The sequence below is a fragment of the Plasmodium cynomolgi genome, chromosome 10 (genome assembly GCF_000321355.1).
Source record: "Plasmodium cynomolgi strain B DNA, chromosome 10, whole genome shotgun sequence".
NCBI lineage: Eukaryota > Apicomplexa > Aconoidasida > Haemosporida > Plasmodiidae > Plasmodium > Plasmodium cynomolgi.
In genome coordinates this window covers 407,084-426,202 of record NC_020403.1, presented here as the reverse complement: position 1 = coordinate 426,202, position 19,119 = coordinate 407,084, and the positions used below count along the sequence as shown (strand labels likewise).

Genomic DNA, 19,119 nt, shown 5'->3' with positions numbered 1-19,119 from the left:
GGGAAACTAAAAAATTATCACCACCAGCACGACCAGGAGCATGACCACCACATTCACCATCATCATAATAATAAACATTTGACATCACATGTAGAAAAAAACAAGAAAAAAGAAAGATCGAAAAATGGAGACTACATAAACATACTACCCTTCAGCAAAAGAGCCATTCCGTTGTTCTGGTTATACGATTGTAGTTTGCCATACATTAAAATCCTCAGAAAAAAAGAAAAAAAATATAACATGAAAAACTTAAGAAAAAGCAATAAAGAAGAAGAAGAAAACTTGGACATCGAAGCTGTTCCATTTCATATTCTTTACAAACTACTAAATAAGTATGCCCTTAATAACAATAACATTTACCAGAAAAAGCTAGACATATCCCCATGTGAAATTATTTTTAAAGGCTTGATAATGTTTCACTGCTTCGTAAAAGTAAAGGATGTTCCCACTCAACATATAAAAGACACCTCCTACAATTACACCGTTGTCATAGAACCCATGGTCACTATAAAGAATAACCTACCAAACCCCATCACGGTTATTGTTAGAATGAAGAAGAAAAAAAGATTGTTTAGCTTCACTAAAAAGAAGCAGGAAAATCAGGTGGAAGAAAAAATGCTTCACAAAACTAACTACGAAATGAATGATGACATTACGAAAATTTTGAAGAAGCAAGAAATGTTCGCTCTCGTGCCTCCACATCATTATTGGTGCTTGCCAATTTGCACACAGGCGTTTTATATGAAGGTCTTTTACCATGGCCTGCAAATAGAGAAGATGAATTTTATATATGACTATGCGAATGAAATTAAGGGCTACTACGATTTCAAGGACGTCAAGCTGCCCGACTGGAACGAGGTGTTCTACGGTGGCAATATTAACAGTGCGATGAAGAAGGGAGACCAGGGAAGCAGCGCGGGCGAGAACAGCGGCGTGAATGCCTCGGGTGGCGCCGCAAACCACCGCACAAACCATCACACAAACCACCGCGCAAATGATGAAAGAACCGGCGGCAAGGACGACAAGAACCTGCACAGCAACCACAACAGCAGCAATGGAGAGAGTGCGTGCAACATCAAGGAGGAGCACGCCAAAAACGTGAACTACTGGCAGTACAGAAATAGATGCGCGTCCAACGTGGTGAAAGACAGTCGATTGGTGTACGACGAAATGGTGAAAGAATTTCAAAACAATGATAGGAATGCAGAAAACACCAGTTGTAATAGTCCCAACCCCCATAGAAAAAAAACCATCTACGATAATTTGTTCCGAAACAACGTAAACAATATGCAATTTTTTGAAGAAAACGAGGAGAATAACTACCAGGGAAGGAATAATTTCAAGTACAATTTTTTATACGCAACGGAAGGGTTTTTTCCCATTTATATGCCAACCACTGATACGATTACGTCGACCAAGGTGCTAAATCACAAGTTTGGTCTAATTGGTAATATTTTCTCCTATGACGAATTGAAGTATATTTATTTCGAAAATAAAATAAGTCAAATGAATAAGAAGGTGTATGATAATTTGCACATTTTTAAAAACATTACTGTTTCTGCTGATGTGTCTAGGAGAAAAATCGATTTTTATTTCCCCTTCTTTTTTGAAAACACAACAAATGTGTGCATCTACGTAAATAACAAGTTATTGCCGCCCAATAGCCGTTTATACATGACGGAAGAGGAAGCCAAAAGTGTGAGGATTAAATCTTACAAGCATGATTATGCCAACAATTTAATTCTGTGCAGTAATGTAAGCGGTAAGATTGACTGCACCAGGACTAACATGATACGACCTCTGATAAATTTGATTTATAGAAAAATCAACAGAAAGCAGAAGGTACGATTTTGGGAAAAATATGAAGAGAGGAAAAAAAAAAACAGCAGCATAATGAATGAGCCTGGCTTGGAGGAGGAAGAAGAGCACACTCCTGGGGATGACGCAGATATGGTGAAACCAACAAGCAGCTTCAAACTAAAAGTACTGAAAGACATCGATGATGGAGTGAAGGACAAAGACGATAATTTAATTAATGATTATGATGGCGAGGTGGACAAACAAGACATGAAAGAAGTGAAAAATACGAACAACACGAACGACGCCCCCGCACTGAGTTCCGTAAAATTTCTCACAAATGAAACAAACAGGGAAGAGAAACCAAACGAACTAGGTGAACACAACCCAGGGGAACCCTCAGAAAACACAGACGAAATAACCTGTTCGAAAAACTTAAATGACACTTATTATCTCCCCCACAACAAGAATGATTTATATTATTGTAACTCCAAGTTTTCTGAAATGTCAGTAGACCCGAATGAGGAGGAAAAAGGCAAAATCACCAAAAAGTCGCCAAAACAAAAGTCGTATAAACATGCATTCAAAAATATGCTCATGAGTAATAAAACCCTATTTAAGAGAAGAAGAAAAATGAGTGAGAAATCTTCAGGCTACATTGGAAATTTTAAAAAAATTAGAAAATTTAGATTATTTCATAAGCATGTAAAAAGAGACAAAATAAATGCAGAGAGAGAAGACGAAGAATACTTTGAACACATGGATGAGAGGGGAGAGACCTATGACAACGACGGAAATGAGGATTCTGTCGATAGCAGTTACTACGATGGAAATGATAATGATAGCAAGTTGAAAAAAAAAGGTAATATGAAGAGAAAAATGAAGAGGACGAATTTTAGCTACTCTAGGAGGGGAAAGGGATACAAAAAACTTTTCAGCAAAAATTTGTACTCACTTGATAAGTTGGGACATAAATATTTTAGCAGAGAGAAGAAGAAGAATTTGTCATCCCAGGGGGGAAGAGACATACACGATTCCCTTTCTTCAGAAAATGAAAAATCAACAGGAGCTTTCCCCGCATCGCAGCTAAGTTTTAGCATTTTCCATCTGTTTAAGGAGAAGGAAGAAACGAGGAAGTGCTCCGAATTTGACGAAGACATTTCCGACGATAACGCGAATGAGCAGATTGAAATGGAAAAGGAGGAAGTGGAAGAAGCGGAGGAGGACGACGAGGCGGGCGTAGACGAAGACGAAGAGGATGACGCGTTCCATGCGAGCAACAGAAGGAAGACCAAGCACGACATTTTGAAGTTCCCTCTGATGGAGAAGAGAAAAAAGAGGAAAAAAAAAGGCGCACATGAAAACGAGCTCGAAAATGAGCGCGAAAATGAAAGCGAAAAGAACAATTCAGAACATAGGAAAGGGGAAAAAAGAACGTACAAGAAAAATCGGTTCAAAATGACCCCTTTCTTCAGATCCGTCAAGAGGAAACACAAGGGGAAGGTGTCCACTGGATCCGCCAGCCATGCAAAAAATGCAAAGTTATCCTCGGCAAAATACAATTTGGATGGCAGTTCCTCAGAGAGCGGCAATTACAACAAAATCGCAAGCAAAGGGAAGTCTTTTAAGCGAGGACAAAATGGAGGCGCCCCCCGTACAAGGGTAGCCTTCCAGGAGGGGAATCTGCACTCTAGATGGAACAGAAACCAGGTTCAGGTAGAAGCTGGAGACGAAGCTGGAGACGAAGCTGGAGATGAAGCAGGAGATGAAGCAGGAGACGAAGCAGGAGATGAAGCAGGAGATGAAGGCGCTAACGAAGTGAACCACGAACCGGATGTGAAAAGAAGAATGTCACTGAGGGATCTCTCCAGAAATAAGAGAGAAAACAGAAAATCGAAAATGAAGAAAAAAGATTATTACGAAGGAGGGTTCCTGTCCTTAGGAATCTGCGTCAGATATGCCGAGGAACCATTTAATAAATCAAAAATTGTTACCTTTGTCAATAGCTACATATTCATAAATAGACTTCCATTCGACGTAAAAATTGCTACCGATTCGGTTAGAAAGTCAGATAGCATTTTTACAACCCATAATGTAGCACTTCACTCAGATTTTAATAACGCGTATAAAGAAATGCTCCCATTAGATGCCCTCACTGTCAGCAAAAGTGTGAATAACATTAAATCGTTGAGACACACCCCGATGGAAAAGGACGTGTGCGCAATTAACGTGGGTGATGCTTCGAGGTGGAGGGAAAATTTCAAACTTGATATAGGCAAGGACCAAGTGGTAGACATGGAAGCCTTCCGAATTGGGGATACCAAAATGGAGAGAAATACGGCCAATGCGGGTGCTAGAAAAGCGTCCAACATAAATAATAACAGCTTTAACGAACATGGAGAGCATATCGAGGGTAGCAACAACCTGATTGTTAATAGAAGATCTGCAAATTATGACCATAGCGAAGCACCAACTGGGGAGGTAAACCAGACGGAGCATCTATATGGTGCGAATAGCAAAAACACAAATGATGTAGAAGTGGCAAAGAAAAATGAGACCTACATAAGAAGCGGAGAAATCACAGATTTCCACTACCACAGGAGTTACATAAAGATAAAGGACAGCAGCGAGGGGTACAGCTCGCAACCGTTTTCCCTAATCCCGAAGAGTGTCCCATCCAACTTCCAAATCGAATTATTCAACATGAATAAATCACAGATAAATAACACAAACAATTTGCTGGTAGAAGTAAACGTGTGCAGTGGCATTTTTGGAGACAAGCAACAATTGCCCTACACATACAATGGTTACTTTTATATCCTCAGTTTGCCGGTTAGACCCAAATTCGAAATTATCAACGCCACGAAATTTATCATAGCGTACGCAACGGATGTGAATAAGTACACAAAGAAATATATGAACAATAACTATGATACATATTTGGGAAGAAGCACGAAGAATGGAGACTTTCCGGTGAAGATGATTTATCCGTACAGCTCCATATACTACACCTTGAGGAACAATAACGAAATTGAGTCCTCCAAAATTGCCCTTAAAATTGTAGGCGTCCAAAAAAGCTCGTGGTGCATCAATTCTATCAACTCCTTTATTGACAATGTGGTCATGCTGCCTTATAGAGTGTACGGGGAGAATAAACATTCATCGGAGAAGAAATTCAAGGGTAGGAGAAATAGCCACAAAAATGAGAAGGATACATACTTTCTAACAAGTCGAAGAAATTCACAAAAAACGCACCTACAAAATGACGAGGGAAATGTCGTTTGGGGAGAATTCCACTCGAACGATAGCTGCGCAGAGGTAGACAATGACAATCGCATTCTTAACAAGGATGGAGAAAAGGAAGAGGATGGAAAGAGAAGACAGAAAATCGAAAAGGATAACATTTTCCTAGGACATAATTTGGTCAACAAAAAATTATACTCATTTCTAATTATAAGAGATAATGGAAGCAGAGCTATTGTCATCACAGAAAAGTATAACCTAGCAAGGGAAATTGTGAGCACCAAAAATTTCAGTAAAATTCATAGGCTAATCGCCATAAGTAGCAGGAAAAAAATTTTACTATCGAATAAAAACGTGAACAGGAAATACATGTTGGATTATAAAAAAATGAATTTTGTGTATTTCAATTTTCCAATCGTTCCTGTGATATACAAAATTAACATCCCCAGATTGACCGTCACGTGGATTCACAGACAAGACGTGATAATTGCTATTCACCTGTCTAACTTGAAATACAGTGGCCATATATACCCCAAGGAAATTATCAACTACGACATAAATCACATGTTCACACCTATCAACATTTTAAAAAGGAAAGAAGTGGAAGAATACGTGCAGTACGTTTTTCTCAACAGTTATGTGGATTCCATTTTCCTGATCGAGCAAATTCATATAGACCACTTTGTAAAGGGGGACATCCCCGTCATCCTAAAAAATACCAACACTGATGAAAATGAAGATATATTTTTATATATTCACGTGAAGCAGTACTGTGTGGACTCGTTTAAGCAGGCCCCCATATATCAAAGCATAATGATTAAGATCTCCCCCATAAACGCGAACATCGAATTGTTGGTCATTGAGCAGTTAATAGAAATTATAGAGAAGGAAAAGCAGCTGTTGTTGTTGTACGAACGGGAAGACAAATCATTACCACCACTGATTGCGACATCAGAAACGGCGAGAAGTGCCATTAACACAACACTGAAAATATTTTCCGACGCGAACTTTCTGAAAATGATATACTTGGATGATTATATCAGGAGAAAAACGGAGAACGACTTCATCCTGAAGAACAACCAAATTGTGAATAATAACATCATCTTGAATTCTACAAATAAAAACGAAAATAAATACAAAACCATACGTAACTATGAGCGAAAATACGTGAAGGAAAGCGAAGCAGAAATTAAACCAAATGCCTATTCATATTATTTTAGTTCTCCCAAAGCTAGAATGATAACACAAAATAGAATAATTAACATTAACAACATTACTGAGAAAATGTGTTCGGAGGACTCCACCAACAGTTCCATATCAACAAATCTGAGTAACAAAAATAAGAACAGCACAAATGTACATAAAAAAATATGCAAAATGTTAGTAGGGTATTATAAGTACAAGAAAGTGCATAATTTGATCAATAACACCTACTATGACATTAATAACACGAATGATGAGCGTGTGTTGCCAATAAAGATCCAGTACTTTAGAAATCAGAAAATTTTTATGAATGCATTTTCTTCTCATCTATTTTTACACCCAAATCCGAGATGGATGGACAATAAGAGCAAGCCTGTATATATCAGGGAGTTCAAAATTAACCCTATTGAAATTATAGCCTCTATAAGGACTTCCGAGCACAGGATTTCAAGAAGAATACTACACATTGTGGATGCATTACCCGTCGATACTCCCTCCATGAGAATACATTTAATTTCGCAAAAGAGGAATTATATCGTCTGTACATGGGATGGCTTATTCCAATCTTTAAAGGTTTCTTACTTCAGACAACTGTTGAGACAGTCCCTACCCAGTGCATGGCTATCCAACCCCTTTGCGTTTATCAAAGGGTTCATAAAAGGAATCATTGCCCTATTTAAAGAAACGGTTAGGGGTGTTAAAACGAGTTCGAACTGCTTCGATGGATTCATGTCCGGATTTAAGTGCGGAATTATTATACTTGTTGTGAACACCGTTGGGGGGTTATTCCAATCTTTAAGTCATATGTTAAATGTATGTCATAAATTAATGGGCGGTTCAAGGCCACGACCACCAAGTATCTTAGATTCTATAATTCTCGGATTTGATGGATTGCTTCTAGATACATTTTACAGACCCTGGGTTTCGTTATTCAATGAACCGAAAATCTCTCTGAATAAAGGAAACAGCACTCTAAAAACGGTGTGCATCATAATTGGGTGTATTCTCAGGTGCTTATTTGCTCCAATCTTTGGCCTGCTGAACCTTTTTGCGTCCATTACGGAAGGATTTGCCAACACGCTCATCGGTGACTTTGAGCGATTCTCCAGGGTTCAGGAGCGCTCGGAGTTTGAAACGGAGAAGGTGCACAACGCGGTCTCCGCCATGAGAAGGGGCAAAAGCTTCATGAAGAAGACGGCCAGACACGACAAGGGCGCGTAGTGAGAGCGGCGAAGCAGCGTCGTAGCGAATGTAGCGTCGCAGCGAATGTAGCATCGTAGCGAATGTAGCGCCGTAGCGAATGTAGCGCTTGTGGCCAGAGAGGAGAGGCCTACCCACCTTACACACAAATGTTGGATCACTCGGGAAGTTCCCCCACCGGAGAAGTCACTAAAAGGACGCACATTTGTATTTTTACATATCCAGCTGCGCAAAAGCACTTCTTCATCGAGGAGCCTAGCCACCTTTTATTCCTTCGCTTTGGCAGAGCAGTCCGTTTTTTCGTTGCCTTGCAGTGCCACAGGCATATGCATAAGAATATATATATTATCTATCACTCACGTGTGCTTTTTTGTTCTTACGCCCCATTTTTTCTGCGTAGAATTATGAACAAAGCAGCAAATCGTTTGCCATTTTATGGGCGTTTTTACCCTCACGGTAGGTAATCCCTCTATTTTAGTACCACACGAAGAGAGGGAACACGTTCCCCACAAGAATTTTTTTTTTTTTGTGACAATAAATTGGCTTATTTGTACCCATGAGGTGGTCGCACAGCTGCACAAAAAAAGTTTCCTTCCTGATTTTTTTTTTTTGTTTTTATGCTTAGACCTCTTTTTATACCCATCGTTTATCCATGTGTTTGTATGTACATAAATATATTTTTTTAATTCCGTTTTAAATGTTGTATTTTTTTTCCAAAACGGTAAACACAATTCCCTGGTGCTAAATTTAACGAAATAAATATTAAGGATTTTTTTCCCACTACTTACACATAGGTACGGTTATACCCCAAGAAAAAGGAGTCCCTTTTTTTTGCGGAATTTCATTTCCATCTTCGCTTCAACCGTTTTTTATTATTTTATTTTTTTTTTTTACTCACGAGAAGGGGCTAAATTAATGTCGCCTTTAAGTGCTGGATGGGGGGGATAACCATTATGGTATACACTTTTCCGTAAAGTGAAAGGTATAACAAATTTTGCTTCGACTTTTTCGCTGCCCACGTTTAGCAACAATGCTGATTAAATCATCTAGAATTTGCATGTGTGAGTCCGTTCCCAACTCTTTAAAGGACCGTTTATACTAATTGAATTGAGAAAACTCGAAAGGTCCAGTCGATGCTGTATTACACCACTTCGTGACCCCAACCTTTTGCCTACCCTAAATTGGTGTATCCCCCATTTTTTAGGCGCGTTGGTAACATTGGTCCTCTTTTTTGGGGGGGAAGATACGTTCATATTGCCCCTCTGCATATTTGCTACCCTTGAACAGCTTTCGCCTTTCCACCCAATTTTGATTGCCGCCTCATCTTCACTTTTTGCCTAAAATGAACAAATGAAGATTCACGTATTGTTTTTTTTTCTCTGCAAAAATATGCTGGCCTATGTGTTAAAGCAGAATATGTCCGGAGAAGGCATACTAAATAGAAGTAGCTTCAAAAAGGTTTTACATAATAGAAGTAACTCACTCCTGGCACATACCAACAAAAATTTCAGGAAATTAGGGAGAGATAGAGCGCAAAGGAGAGCCCTGCTTAGAGCCCTAACCACCAGTGTAAGTTTCGTTTTCCCACGTTTTTGTGGCCCCCTTTTGCACACCCCACATGTGGGTAGATGCCTGCCTATGCGCAAGAGAGAGCTCAGATAAGTGCACTCACTTGTGTGCCTGCATACACACGAAATATGCTAAGGAACGAAATAATCTAACGAACGAAATATTCTAACGAACGAAATATGCTAGCGCACGAATTGATTTTCCCCACTCCTGCGCAGCTGCTCAGACACGGTAAAATTGTAACAACGGAGGCCAAGGCAAAGGAGGCCCGAAGGAAGGTGGACAGGATAATAACCTTTGCAAAGAAGCATGACGATAACAGGCAATATGCGTACCGCTTAATTGCAAACTACGTCTATGACAGGGAATTGGCTCTCAACATTGTTAAGCAGGTAAGGAACGAGCATCGTGCACGTTGGGCATGCCTTCTATTTTTTTATTTCATTTTTTTTTTTTCCTTCCCTTTTGTGATATTATAATATATTGCACCGTTGTGCTAAATGGCTTTACTTTTTTTTTTTTTTTTTTCCCGAAGGCCCCAGTCCGATATAAAGAACGGAACGGAGGATACACAAGAATAAAGCTGTTACCGAAGAGCCGAAAAGGAGATGCGGCAAGGATGGCTACGTTGGAACTTGTGTAGATTTGTATCTTCCTTTTATTTCCGTTTTGCACACGGTGACGCAATTTTTTTGCGCAAAGTGTTTTTTTTTATCCGAATGATCTACCAATTTGTTGTTGTTTTTTTAAATCACTGCGAAGTGTATCTTGTAGTGAATGCGATATGCCATTTCGAATACATTTATAATACCGTGGAGAGGCTTTTATGTATGTTTTTTTTTTTTTTTTTTAGTGTGTTCATTTAATTCGTCCATGTTGCGAAGCGGTGATATAGGACATCCACAACATATACGTGTTTTCACGAACATGAAAAAATTTGCGAAATATGGAGCAACTCTTTTACGTTATCCGCAATTTGAAAATATTTTTTAAAAAGATACCACTTAAGGCATACATACGGGGAACGATGCATAATTGACCGCTTTTTTTTTCCCCCCCCCTCTCGTTTGGACGCTGCAGTATATTGCAGCATGTATATGTTGTGCTGTGCAGTTGACACTCCTTTCGCTTATTCCTTCGTGCAGGAAGCTGCAGGTACGAACAGGCAAACTCATCTACACACAATCCCGCGTGTGCACAGTTGTTTCTCTTGCCATGTTGCGCTAGTTGAAAATAATTATGCAACGTGGTAAAGGGGTGTGCGGTAAAAATTACGCATAAGAGAAGGGAGAGCGAGGAAAGGAAGAAAAAATAAATCCAGTGGGCCCATCCCCAAATATGAATTAACCTTTTTTAGCCACATGAAACAAGGGCATACACGTTCGCAGTTGTGTTGCCCTAAACGGAAAAGCGTAAAATTAAAGTTGAAATTGAATAACAATGTTGCATTCGTAAAGGGTTTTGTTTTTTGTTCCATTTTTTAAACAATTTTGCCACTGTTTTTTTGTTAACATGCTTTGGGTGAAATGGAGATGTGAAAAAAAATGCAAAGGAATGCAGAAGATCGCCAGGAAAACGCCGGGAAAACGCCGGGAAAACGCCAGGAAAACGCCGGGAAAACACGAGAATAACGCAGCTAATGATACACTTAAACCATTTCGAACATGACAATTTCACCACTAACAGTGGCAAAACCACAAAGCCATTTGCGCGCGTAGGAAGTTTTACCACTTTGCCTCATACAAAATAAAAAATAAAAATACGTATTTTTTTACATTTTCCTGTTTTGCATGTGGCCCCCCCATCAAAAAAAAAAAAAACGCAAAACGTAAAATATGAATAGTAGCATTGATTGCAAAGATTGGAAGAGGCAAAATAAAGAAAATGGAAATAAATTGGCCAAATTTCAAACCATTCATTTAGCGCCGAGTCAACCGAAGCGGCAAAGTTAGTAAAACGCGCAAAAGGAAATACATGCAAAGCGTATGCATGAAGAAACACTCCTTACACGCATACATTTCTCCGCAACATTGAAAGCACATAAAGCGGCAAAGATTTGTTAATTTTTTTTTTTTTTTTTGCGCACGATTAGCAAAATTTTGAAGGACCATTCAGGGATTTTATAAAAATATACATTACAGGAAAAAAAGAAAAAAAACATTTGTTTTTATTGCATCCTGCCCAGTTGACAAAAAGACAATTTTTATGTGCACGTAGGGAACTATCACACTACACACATGTGTGTGTACGCTCGAGCAGGCCGCATGTCATGAATGAAAAAGCTAGTTGGCGCAAAATAAATATGTAATTGGAAGTAAATGAGGGGAGGGTGCACCTTTCGCGAATTTTGCGTAACCTATCAGTAAGCACAGAGGAGTTTTGCATTTTCTGCGCAGACTGTGTAAGCGTGACAGCAAGGCAAGCGGGGGAGAGCGCGAGTGAGAAGCGATGCGCGCCGGTGTATGCGGCGATATAGACACATTGGAGCGCACGCACTTGCAAATAAGTAAATACATATATATATGTATATATATTATATATAAATGTACGCATATACATGTACGTTTAGGAGCAGAAGAGCCGGCTTTGTTAGCATAACTGCATTGGCCAAAGGAACACTCCGTGCCGCGCGCATGTGTGTGTAGGCCAACCGGCATACAAATACAGTTAAGTACGTACGCACCCTTAAGAACTAACCGCATAAACGGATACAGACGCAAAGCAAAATGAGCATGTTGCAACTGGAGAAGATATACCAAATGGACAGCATGATGAGCCTGATCATGGGCATATTCCTGACCGTAGTAGGGTCCATATTTATGGCAATCGCGAACACGTTCATGAAGCTGGGGTTGAGCGACACAAAGAAGAAGAAGTATATGTTCACCAACTACTCGTGCGATATGAAATGGTACATAGGATTTGTCGTGTACTGCTTCGGATCATTTTTACACATAATTGCATTAGGGTTCGCCCCAGCCAGTACCCTAGCCCCAATGAATTCATTTGGACTCATTGCTAATGCAATCGTTGCGAATATTTACCTGAACGAGAAGTTAGGCAAAATCGAGATAATATCCACAATGGGAATTTTCTTTGGAATTAGCATTTGTGCATGCGCTTCTTTCCTATGTGATCCCAAAGATGATGTGCACTTTAATCCCATTAACATAATCGAAAGCTGGAAGAACCCCTGGTACATTTTCTACATTTTCGTTTCCATTTTTTTATCTTTTTTTACATTAATATATCTAAATCACCAGGAAAATAAAATCATATCAGAAAATGAAGAGATATACGCAACTAAGAGATACATAGAGTTAAACATGTACGATGAGAAGAAGGACGATGTAGAAAATGGAAACAATTTAAACGCCTCGTTGAATACGAAAAGATTAAGCGAAACTGTAAACGTCTATCCAAAAACGATTGGGTTGTCATATGGCTTCTTAGCTGGGTTGATAGGATCTCAGTGTGTGTTAGAAATTAAAGAAATTGTGGCATTTTTAAATATCGGATTGACGAATAAGCATATCTATAAAACCCCACTACCCCACTTATGTTTTATCTTTCTCGTGATATCAATTTATCTTCAAATACATTTTCTAAATTTGGGTCTAACAAGAGGGGATGCCACTTTAGTTGTGCCAACCTACTACGTATTCTGGACCTTCTTCGGAACATTGGGCGGTCTGGTAAAATTCAACGAAATAGAGAACTTTAATTTTAATTCGATCCTTCTATTTTTAGCTGGTTTTGTGTTAACAGTGTTGTTTATCTCTATCCTCGCTGTGCAAGAAATTGCCTTCTTAAGAAAATATGTCGATAAAGAAGTACCAGATATATCGCTAGACAATTTAGACATCCACGCTCAGGTTTTGCAAAATAAAAAGCTATCAAAACAGGTTATTTTAAACATGGGATTATTTCCCGTTTCGTTGCTTGGTACAACAGTAGGGCGAAAAAGATTTCGCCCTTTATACGAGCGATTCAGGAGAACTAGGAGTATTCTCTCCGACACACACATAGGGGATCAGCACTGTGAATACTCCATAGACACCAACATATACAATGCCTACACCTTGCCGTACGATATATACAACACGAATAAGGATTCCTTTCACTCCAAGAAGAAGTTGAGGAACATGGACCAGAGCGTGGAAAATACGTATGTGTTTTGAGGAAATGGTTTGGGCAAGGCTGGTGCGGATACAAGCCTCTGTTGCGATTTCGCTATGCCGCCGGCACTCTGCCACTCTGTCAGTACAGTGCAACTTTTTTTTTCTTTTCCTTCCAAATGAGACACGCGTATGTCCCCCTCCTCCATTATGGGCAAATTAGCCCACACGGATGTATCGCCCGTCTGTCCCGCACGAACAACAGTCGCGCTGCCGAGCTCTCGTCCACCCAGTGAGCGGGCGTGTGTGTTCGTGCATATGTACGTAAGCATGTTCGTGCGTATGTATACGCATGCAACTGCGCGTTGGCAACACCATTCTGTGCATCCCTGTGTGTAAATTAAAAAAGCACCCTCCCATCACACCGCACCCACACAATTTGTTTCTTCATTGCACAAAATAGTACCCACTTATTTACTCACAAGTGAACTAGCCATCTGTCCACCAACGTGCCACTACGTATCCATCGATTTTTTTTTCTTTCCCCCTCTTCTCCTTTTTTTGTTTTTCCCCTGACAAGCTTTTGTTCTTTTAAATATCTTTTAAATATTTGCATTTTTTTTTTTTTTTTTCTCCTATTTATTTCCCCCAGTTTAAATATGTTTCCCTCATGCAGCAGTTGGGCCTCGGTTCTTTTGATTCCTCCTTTATTTATCTGTACATTATGTGCCTCAAGTTTTTTGGACTCGCCATCGTCATTCGTTGCTAGGCATTCGTCACACCGCCGAATCGTCGACGTTCGCCTATCCACTTTTCCCTTTTTTAAAACTTCACCCCAGTTGATTACGATTTTTTTTTCCTCCCAAAACACCCAATGTACAAATGTTATGTATATCCAGAATGAGCAACATGTTGGTGGCCACATTTTTGCTTCTTCTATGTGCGCAAGTTTGAAGCATCTACTTTATGCGTTTTATTTTGGGAAGTTACTGCGAATACCACCTTTTTAATGACCATGTATTCGGCTATATTTAATTGTATTGCTATGTGAGCGTTGGAGACCCCCCAAGGTGTGCACATGTGGGTGTGCCAAACAAAATAGGGAGTCACATCAGAGGCACTTGAATTGTTTGGTCAAACAGTATAGCATTAGGCGAACGAATTAACTGTAAACTGTAGATTCGTCCCACATGTTGCCACATTTACACGCAAAGAAAAAAAAAACAAATTAAAAAAACATTAAAAAATAATTTTTTTTTTTTGAAAATGCCAACTTCGAGTTATTTCCAAAGCCTCACTTATCCCAGGTGACAAAATGATCGCGCGAGCGCTCCCACTTTTGTTTCTCCTAGCAGCAACGATAACGATGGCAACGAAAAAGGCCTTGCGCCTAACTAGATGTACCTCTTATTTGGCACCCCCCCAGCAAATGGTCAATAGTAGGCACACACATGGCAATAGGTTCCGCGGGCGACATGTGGACAGACTGAGGCTCCTGGACGAATCAGTTAAAAGTATGGCCGCGCGAGGGGCGTTCCCATTGGACCATTTTAACGATAAATAAAAAAATACGCAAAAAATAGGCATAAAAGGAAGCTTAAAAATAAGCATAAAAATAAGCTTATACGCGCATGTGAATGCCTACTTTGCTGCCCTTTTTGTAGACAACGAGCACATAATCAAGTTAACGGACAACGCCCAAAAGAAAATCAAAGTAATGTAAAATAAAAATGTGTTATTAAGACTAAAAAGATTTTTTTTTTTTCCTCCCCCGCGGTATATATGCCATGATGGCTAATCGCGCATAAATAAACAGTAACGTGCGCACACCTGTCACACTCCACATTTATGACTCCCTTTTTAGCAACTGGTAGCAGAAACGGAAAGAGAAAGCCTAATACTAAAGCTGTCTGTAAAAAATGGAGGCTGCAAAGGGTTGCAGTACAAATTGAATCCCATCAGGAAGGTATGCATAGAAATGTTATCACCACAGTCTAGCCGAGAAAAGGAAAAACTAATTAAGAAAATTTAAAGAACCCACTCACGCTGCTACTTACCTAGTTATGTTGCGATAGCTACCACCGTCATCATCATTACAAATTTCGCTACCGTTTTCCCCCCCCTTTTTGAAGGACGAAATCGAGGCAGATGACTATGTGCAGCAGTTCGAAGAATTAAAGTTCATTTTGTCCATTGATGCAACTAGCGTTATTTACATTTACAACAATATATTGGATTACAGCTACGATTTAATCAATGGTGGATTTAAGTGCGTTTCCGTTATAGCATGAATAACATCGTCCACTTTGTGCCTTCACCCCAAATTGTTTTATGCCAACGTTTGCGGTGTACCGTACATAAATGTCCCCGTTTGAAATTATTACATATGCTTTTTTTTTTTTTTTTTTGCCATTTCCCCTGTAGGTTTATAAATCCAAATGCCACTAAAAAGTGTGGCTGCGGGAAGTCATTTAATGTTTAGCTGATCAAGATATGACAATTTCTTTCCTTTTTTTTTTTTGTGACATTTTTTAAAAAGTAACACACTTTTCGCATATCATTTGTTGACAAAAAATTACGTTTAAATGATTAAAAAAAAAAAAAGGTGTTTCTTTTTTGAATTAAACAAATTGTGTCATATATATGGACAAATAAAAATTAAAAACATCGTGACGGTCCTCATTTGGGGGTGGGGAGGAACGACCTCCTGAAAATTTAAGGAAACTCAATTTATGCTCATTTATCTCCGCTGGAGCATCCCCTGCATCCACAATTTACACACTGCAAAACCTACGGAATATGAAAAAAAGCACGATGGTAACAGTGTAGCGAGATAGACATATCACTGGGGTGTGCAATTCGCGCTGCTAAGCCGACTTCACATGGGGGCAAACCTATTCATATATAAACACATGTGCGCAGATTTTCACATGCATATATTTGCACATTCCCCTTTGCAGTACTTACTCGATCGCCCAAATTACTTTTGGGTACTCTACAGATGCAGGTGTTGCTGAAGTTGCTGTCTGATATCTGAATGCACTTGAGGCAGCACAGGTTTTCATACCCCTGCTTCCTCCACTTTGATATGAGGGCGCCGTCGACGTATTTCTCCTGCACCAGGTAGTCGTACAGTTCCTCTGTGGGGGGGGGGAAGGAAGTGCGGAACGCACATGGGAGTACATATATAGGGTACATAAATATATTAATACATAAGTATATATAAACGCGCGCTCACAGCGAGTCACCAAGCCGACTTGCACGCAAACGGAAGAGTAACAAACGCAGCTGTCATTAAGCCGCCACGCAGGGACTCGGGCTGGGCCAGGCAACTTACTTGATATTTCCTTCCGCTTGTAGTACAGCTCGTATATGTAGCGAGACGTTTGGTGGTTGATTTGAAATATGGGCCACAAAATTTCACTTTTCCTTTTCTTAGAAGTATCTTCGTTTTCCAAGCTGCGCATTTTTTTGTTCATTTCATCTAAAAAGGATTCCACTTTACTCCACCCCTCGGGTGGCTTCCTTGAATTCATCGTCCTGATGCGCGGCATGTTCGCAGAGGCATGCTTGACGAACGGGTTGTTGCATTAGTGATCCAGGCGTTTGGCTGCTTGGCACTTGGCTGCTTGGCACTTTGCTGCTTGACTACTTGGCTGCTTGACTACTTGGCTGTTTGGTCACTTGGCGTTTTACCTGAAAAGTCTGTTTAAAAAGTCGCCACTTGGAGAGCGCTCTTTTCACGTACGGGTTAATTATTTAAATAACGAGCGGGACCTTTAAAAATTGTTTACGCTAAAAAAAGTGCATCCAAGAATTTTCCCCCGCAGAAAAGCTTTTGCGTACATTTCAGGAATTTTATAAAATTCGCTTTTGCCGTAGCGAGAAAATTTTCGTCACTGTATTTATGCTTTTCAGGAAACAAAAAGTGGCCACTTTTTATCTTGTAAATGCTTGTTATACAAACCCGTATGGGTAGCTTTACGTGAGAAAAAAAATGGAAAAAAATACATTACGTTTTACTCACCACACTTTTGAACGTTCTTCCGTTAAGGAGAGAGGAGGAGCAAAAAATGTGATACACAAATGGTAATTATGTAGAGTATAAAATGGAATGGCTTCTGACGGTTGTTGTTAGTGGTACGTCTTTGCTTCACCCGTTTTTAACTGTTTGAATAAAAATGTATCATATGTGGAGATTAAGATGAGTTTTCTTAATTTTTCCATTCTGCCCATGCGCACCTCAACATGGAAAAGGAGAAACAACCTCACGAGGGCGAACAAAAGGAACGGGGAGTGGTCAATGCAAAGCGAACCAGACGAACGTAATGAGTAACACTTGTCAGGGTCTCTACTGTCTTTATTTGAGACCCCCACTCAGCAACTAGTTGATGCTACAACCCAAAGGCAAACGTTTACAAGGAGAAATGCCAAGGGCCCATTGAAAGGTGTGTACAATTATATGCTCCTTAATTGTAATGGGCAAAAAGGAGGCCATGTCAAAACATAAAAAATACATTTTTACTCATATTGTTACCCATTAAAGGGGTAAAAATAATACGACAGTTTGTGTGTGCATTTATTTTTATCACCAGAAGGGGGTTCCAAATTTTATGAACGAAAAAGCATTTATCTTGAATAACATAAGTTCTGCGTTTTCGCTGACGAATTTCAATGAGTACATTCGCAGCAGAACAATAGCTATCTCGAAATGTTGCCCTTAAATGTAGTCCTCTAAAAAGTTGTGATGCATATGGAGAGATGCGCGTCATCAATTTTGTTAATGTAGGAAGTAGCCCTCTTTATGTCATTTTTTTTTAAAGCTAAGATGTTCATGTTAAAATAGGAGGAAAATTACGGACTTCCCTTTTAGAGAAGTGATGACTGGAGTGGACACATGGCTGGTTCATTCTTTTGACAGAAGTCGGTGAAATGTATACGCAATTCATACATTTATTTCTCTTCTTTGCTAGGCGTTTATAAAGGGGAAACAATGGATGCGTGAAATTAAGTGTACATATTATTGCGGATGAATGGGGCGTGGAATTCTTCTCACAACAAAAAAAAAATTCAACACGTATTAATTGCTCATTATATTCAGTTTTCACAGTGTATGTAATTAAAAGAGGAAAGACCTTTCGAACAGGCTTAAAAAATTCGTTTTATTGCATTTGTTAGGGACTTACTATGTGCCTGTTCGGTACGTGAAAAAAAAAAAAAAAGTACCCTTCCCATGTTTATGAAAATGCTCTACTGAAGAAAGTATTCACGATAATGCTGACGTGGTGGGCAAAAAAATACATATGCACATTCTCTCGTGAAAAAAAAAAAGAAACCATAAAAATATGAATTAAAAGTGGTCGCGGTGTCAAGCGCAGCTTCGAAAAGGAGTATGCACCAAGCACCTTTTGCTAAATGAGCTAATTGTACTTAAGACCACAGCGAATGCATTACAGAGTAACATGCTCGTCACTCTTGTAAGTGAATGACAAAATTGGGAAGCCACGACAAAGCATTGTTCCTGTATGCCTCTGCAAATGTATGCCTGTACATATGTGCTGTTGGCACTGAGAAAATGCTTCTACGTTGTTTGCCTATGTGCTCCCCATTTTATACACCCCTCCAACGCATTAAAATAACGTAAATGTGCGCCCATTTGCTGTGACTACATGTTTGTGAACATATATCCAGCTTCACTGCTGAATGGTGACTCCAGACGAATGATACTCACTTGAGAGGGGAAAAAAAGAACACCCTTTGATGGAAGAAAGCGGTATGCCTTTAGCCCCCCAATTGACGGACGCACCAAAAAATAGACCTCTTTAAAAGTGCAAAGAATTTTCCCACCCTGTAGGAGGCCATTCGGTTTTGTTTATTTTGTTTTGTGTGAACAGTTTTATTTGTTTGGTTCAGTTCGGCTTTAATTTTCCATTTTTTTCGCTTTTTTATTTATTTTTATTCTGCTTTTTTTTTTTTTTTTTTTTTTTAT

The 19,119-nt window shown here is 39.4% G+C and overlaps 4 protein-coding genes across 4 annotated transcripts; 3 read left to right on the top strand and 1 right to left on the bottom strand.

Moving 5' to 3' along the window:
- Nucleotides 1-8,793: 8,793 nt before the first annotated feature.
- On the top strand, nt 8,794-9,655 carry PCYB_101920 (50S ribosomal protein L17; the record flags this gene model as incomplete). Its single annotated transcript, XM_004222741.1, has 3 exons — nt 8,794-9,012; nt 9,231-9,404; nt 9,548-9,655. 3 exons carry the CDS (start codon nt 8,794-8,796, stop codon nt 9,653-9,655), a joined length of 501 nt encoding a protein of 166 aa, XP_004222789.1.
- A 2,083-nt stretch (nt 9,656-11,738) lies between these two features.
- On the top strand, nt 11,739-12,957 carry PCYB_101910 (hypothetical protein; the record flags this gene model as incomplete). The annotated part of the gene is made up of 1 exon (XM_004222740.1): nt 11,739-12,957. A coding segment is annotated over one exon (1,219 nt), but the record flags the coding sequence as incomplete, so codon positions are not given.
- A 1,488-nt stretch (nt 12,958-14,445) lies between these two features.
- On the top strand, nt 14,446-15,421 carry PCYB_101900 (iron-sulfur cluster assembly accessory protein; the record flags this gene model as incomplete). The annotated part of the gene is made up of 4 exons (XM_004222739.1): nt 14,446-14,644; nt 14,795-14,844; nt 14,995-15,096; nt 15,263-15,421. 4 exons carry the CDS (start codon nt 14,446-14,448, stop codon nt 15,419-15,421), a joined length of 510 nt encoding a protein of 169 aa, XP_004222787.1.
- Nucleotides 15,422-15,866: 445 nt separating this feature from the next.
- PCYB_101890 (G10 protein) lies at nt 15,867-16,684 on the bottom strand (the record flags this gene model as incomplete). The annotated part of the gene is made up of 3 exons (XM_004222738.1): nt 15,867-15,920; nt 16,098-16,270; nt 16,468-16,684. The coding sequence occupies 3 exons, from the start codon at nt 16,682-16,684 to the stop codon at nt 15,867-15,869; spliced, it is 444 nt and encodes a 147-aa protein (XP_004222786.1).
- Between the last annotated feature and the right edge of the window lie 2,435 nt (nt 16,685-19,119).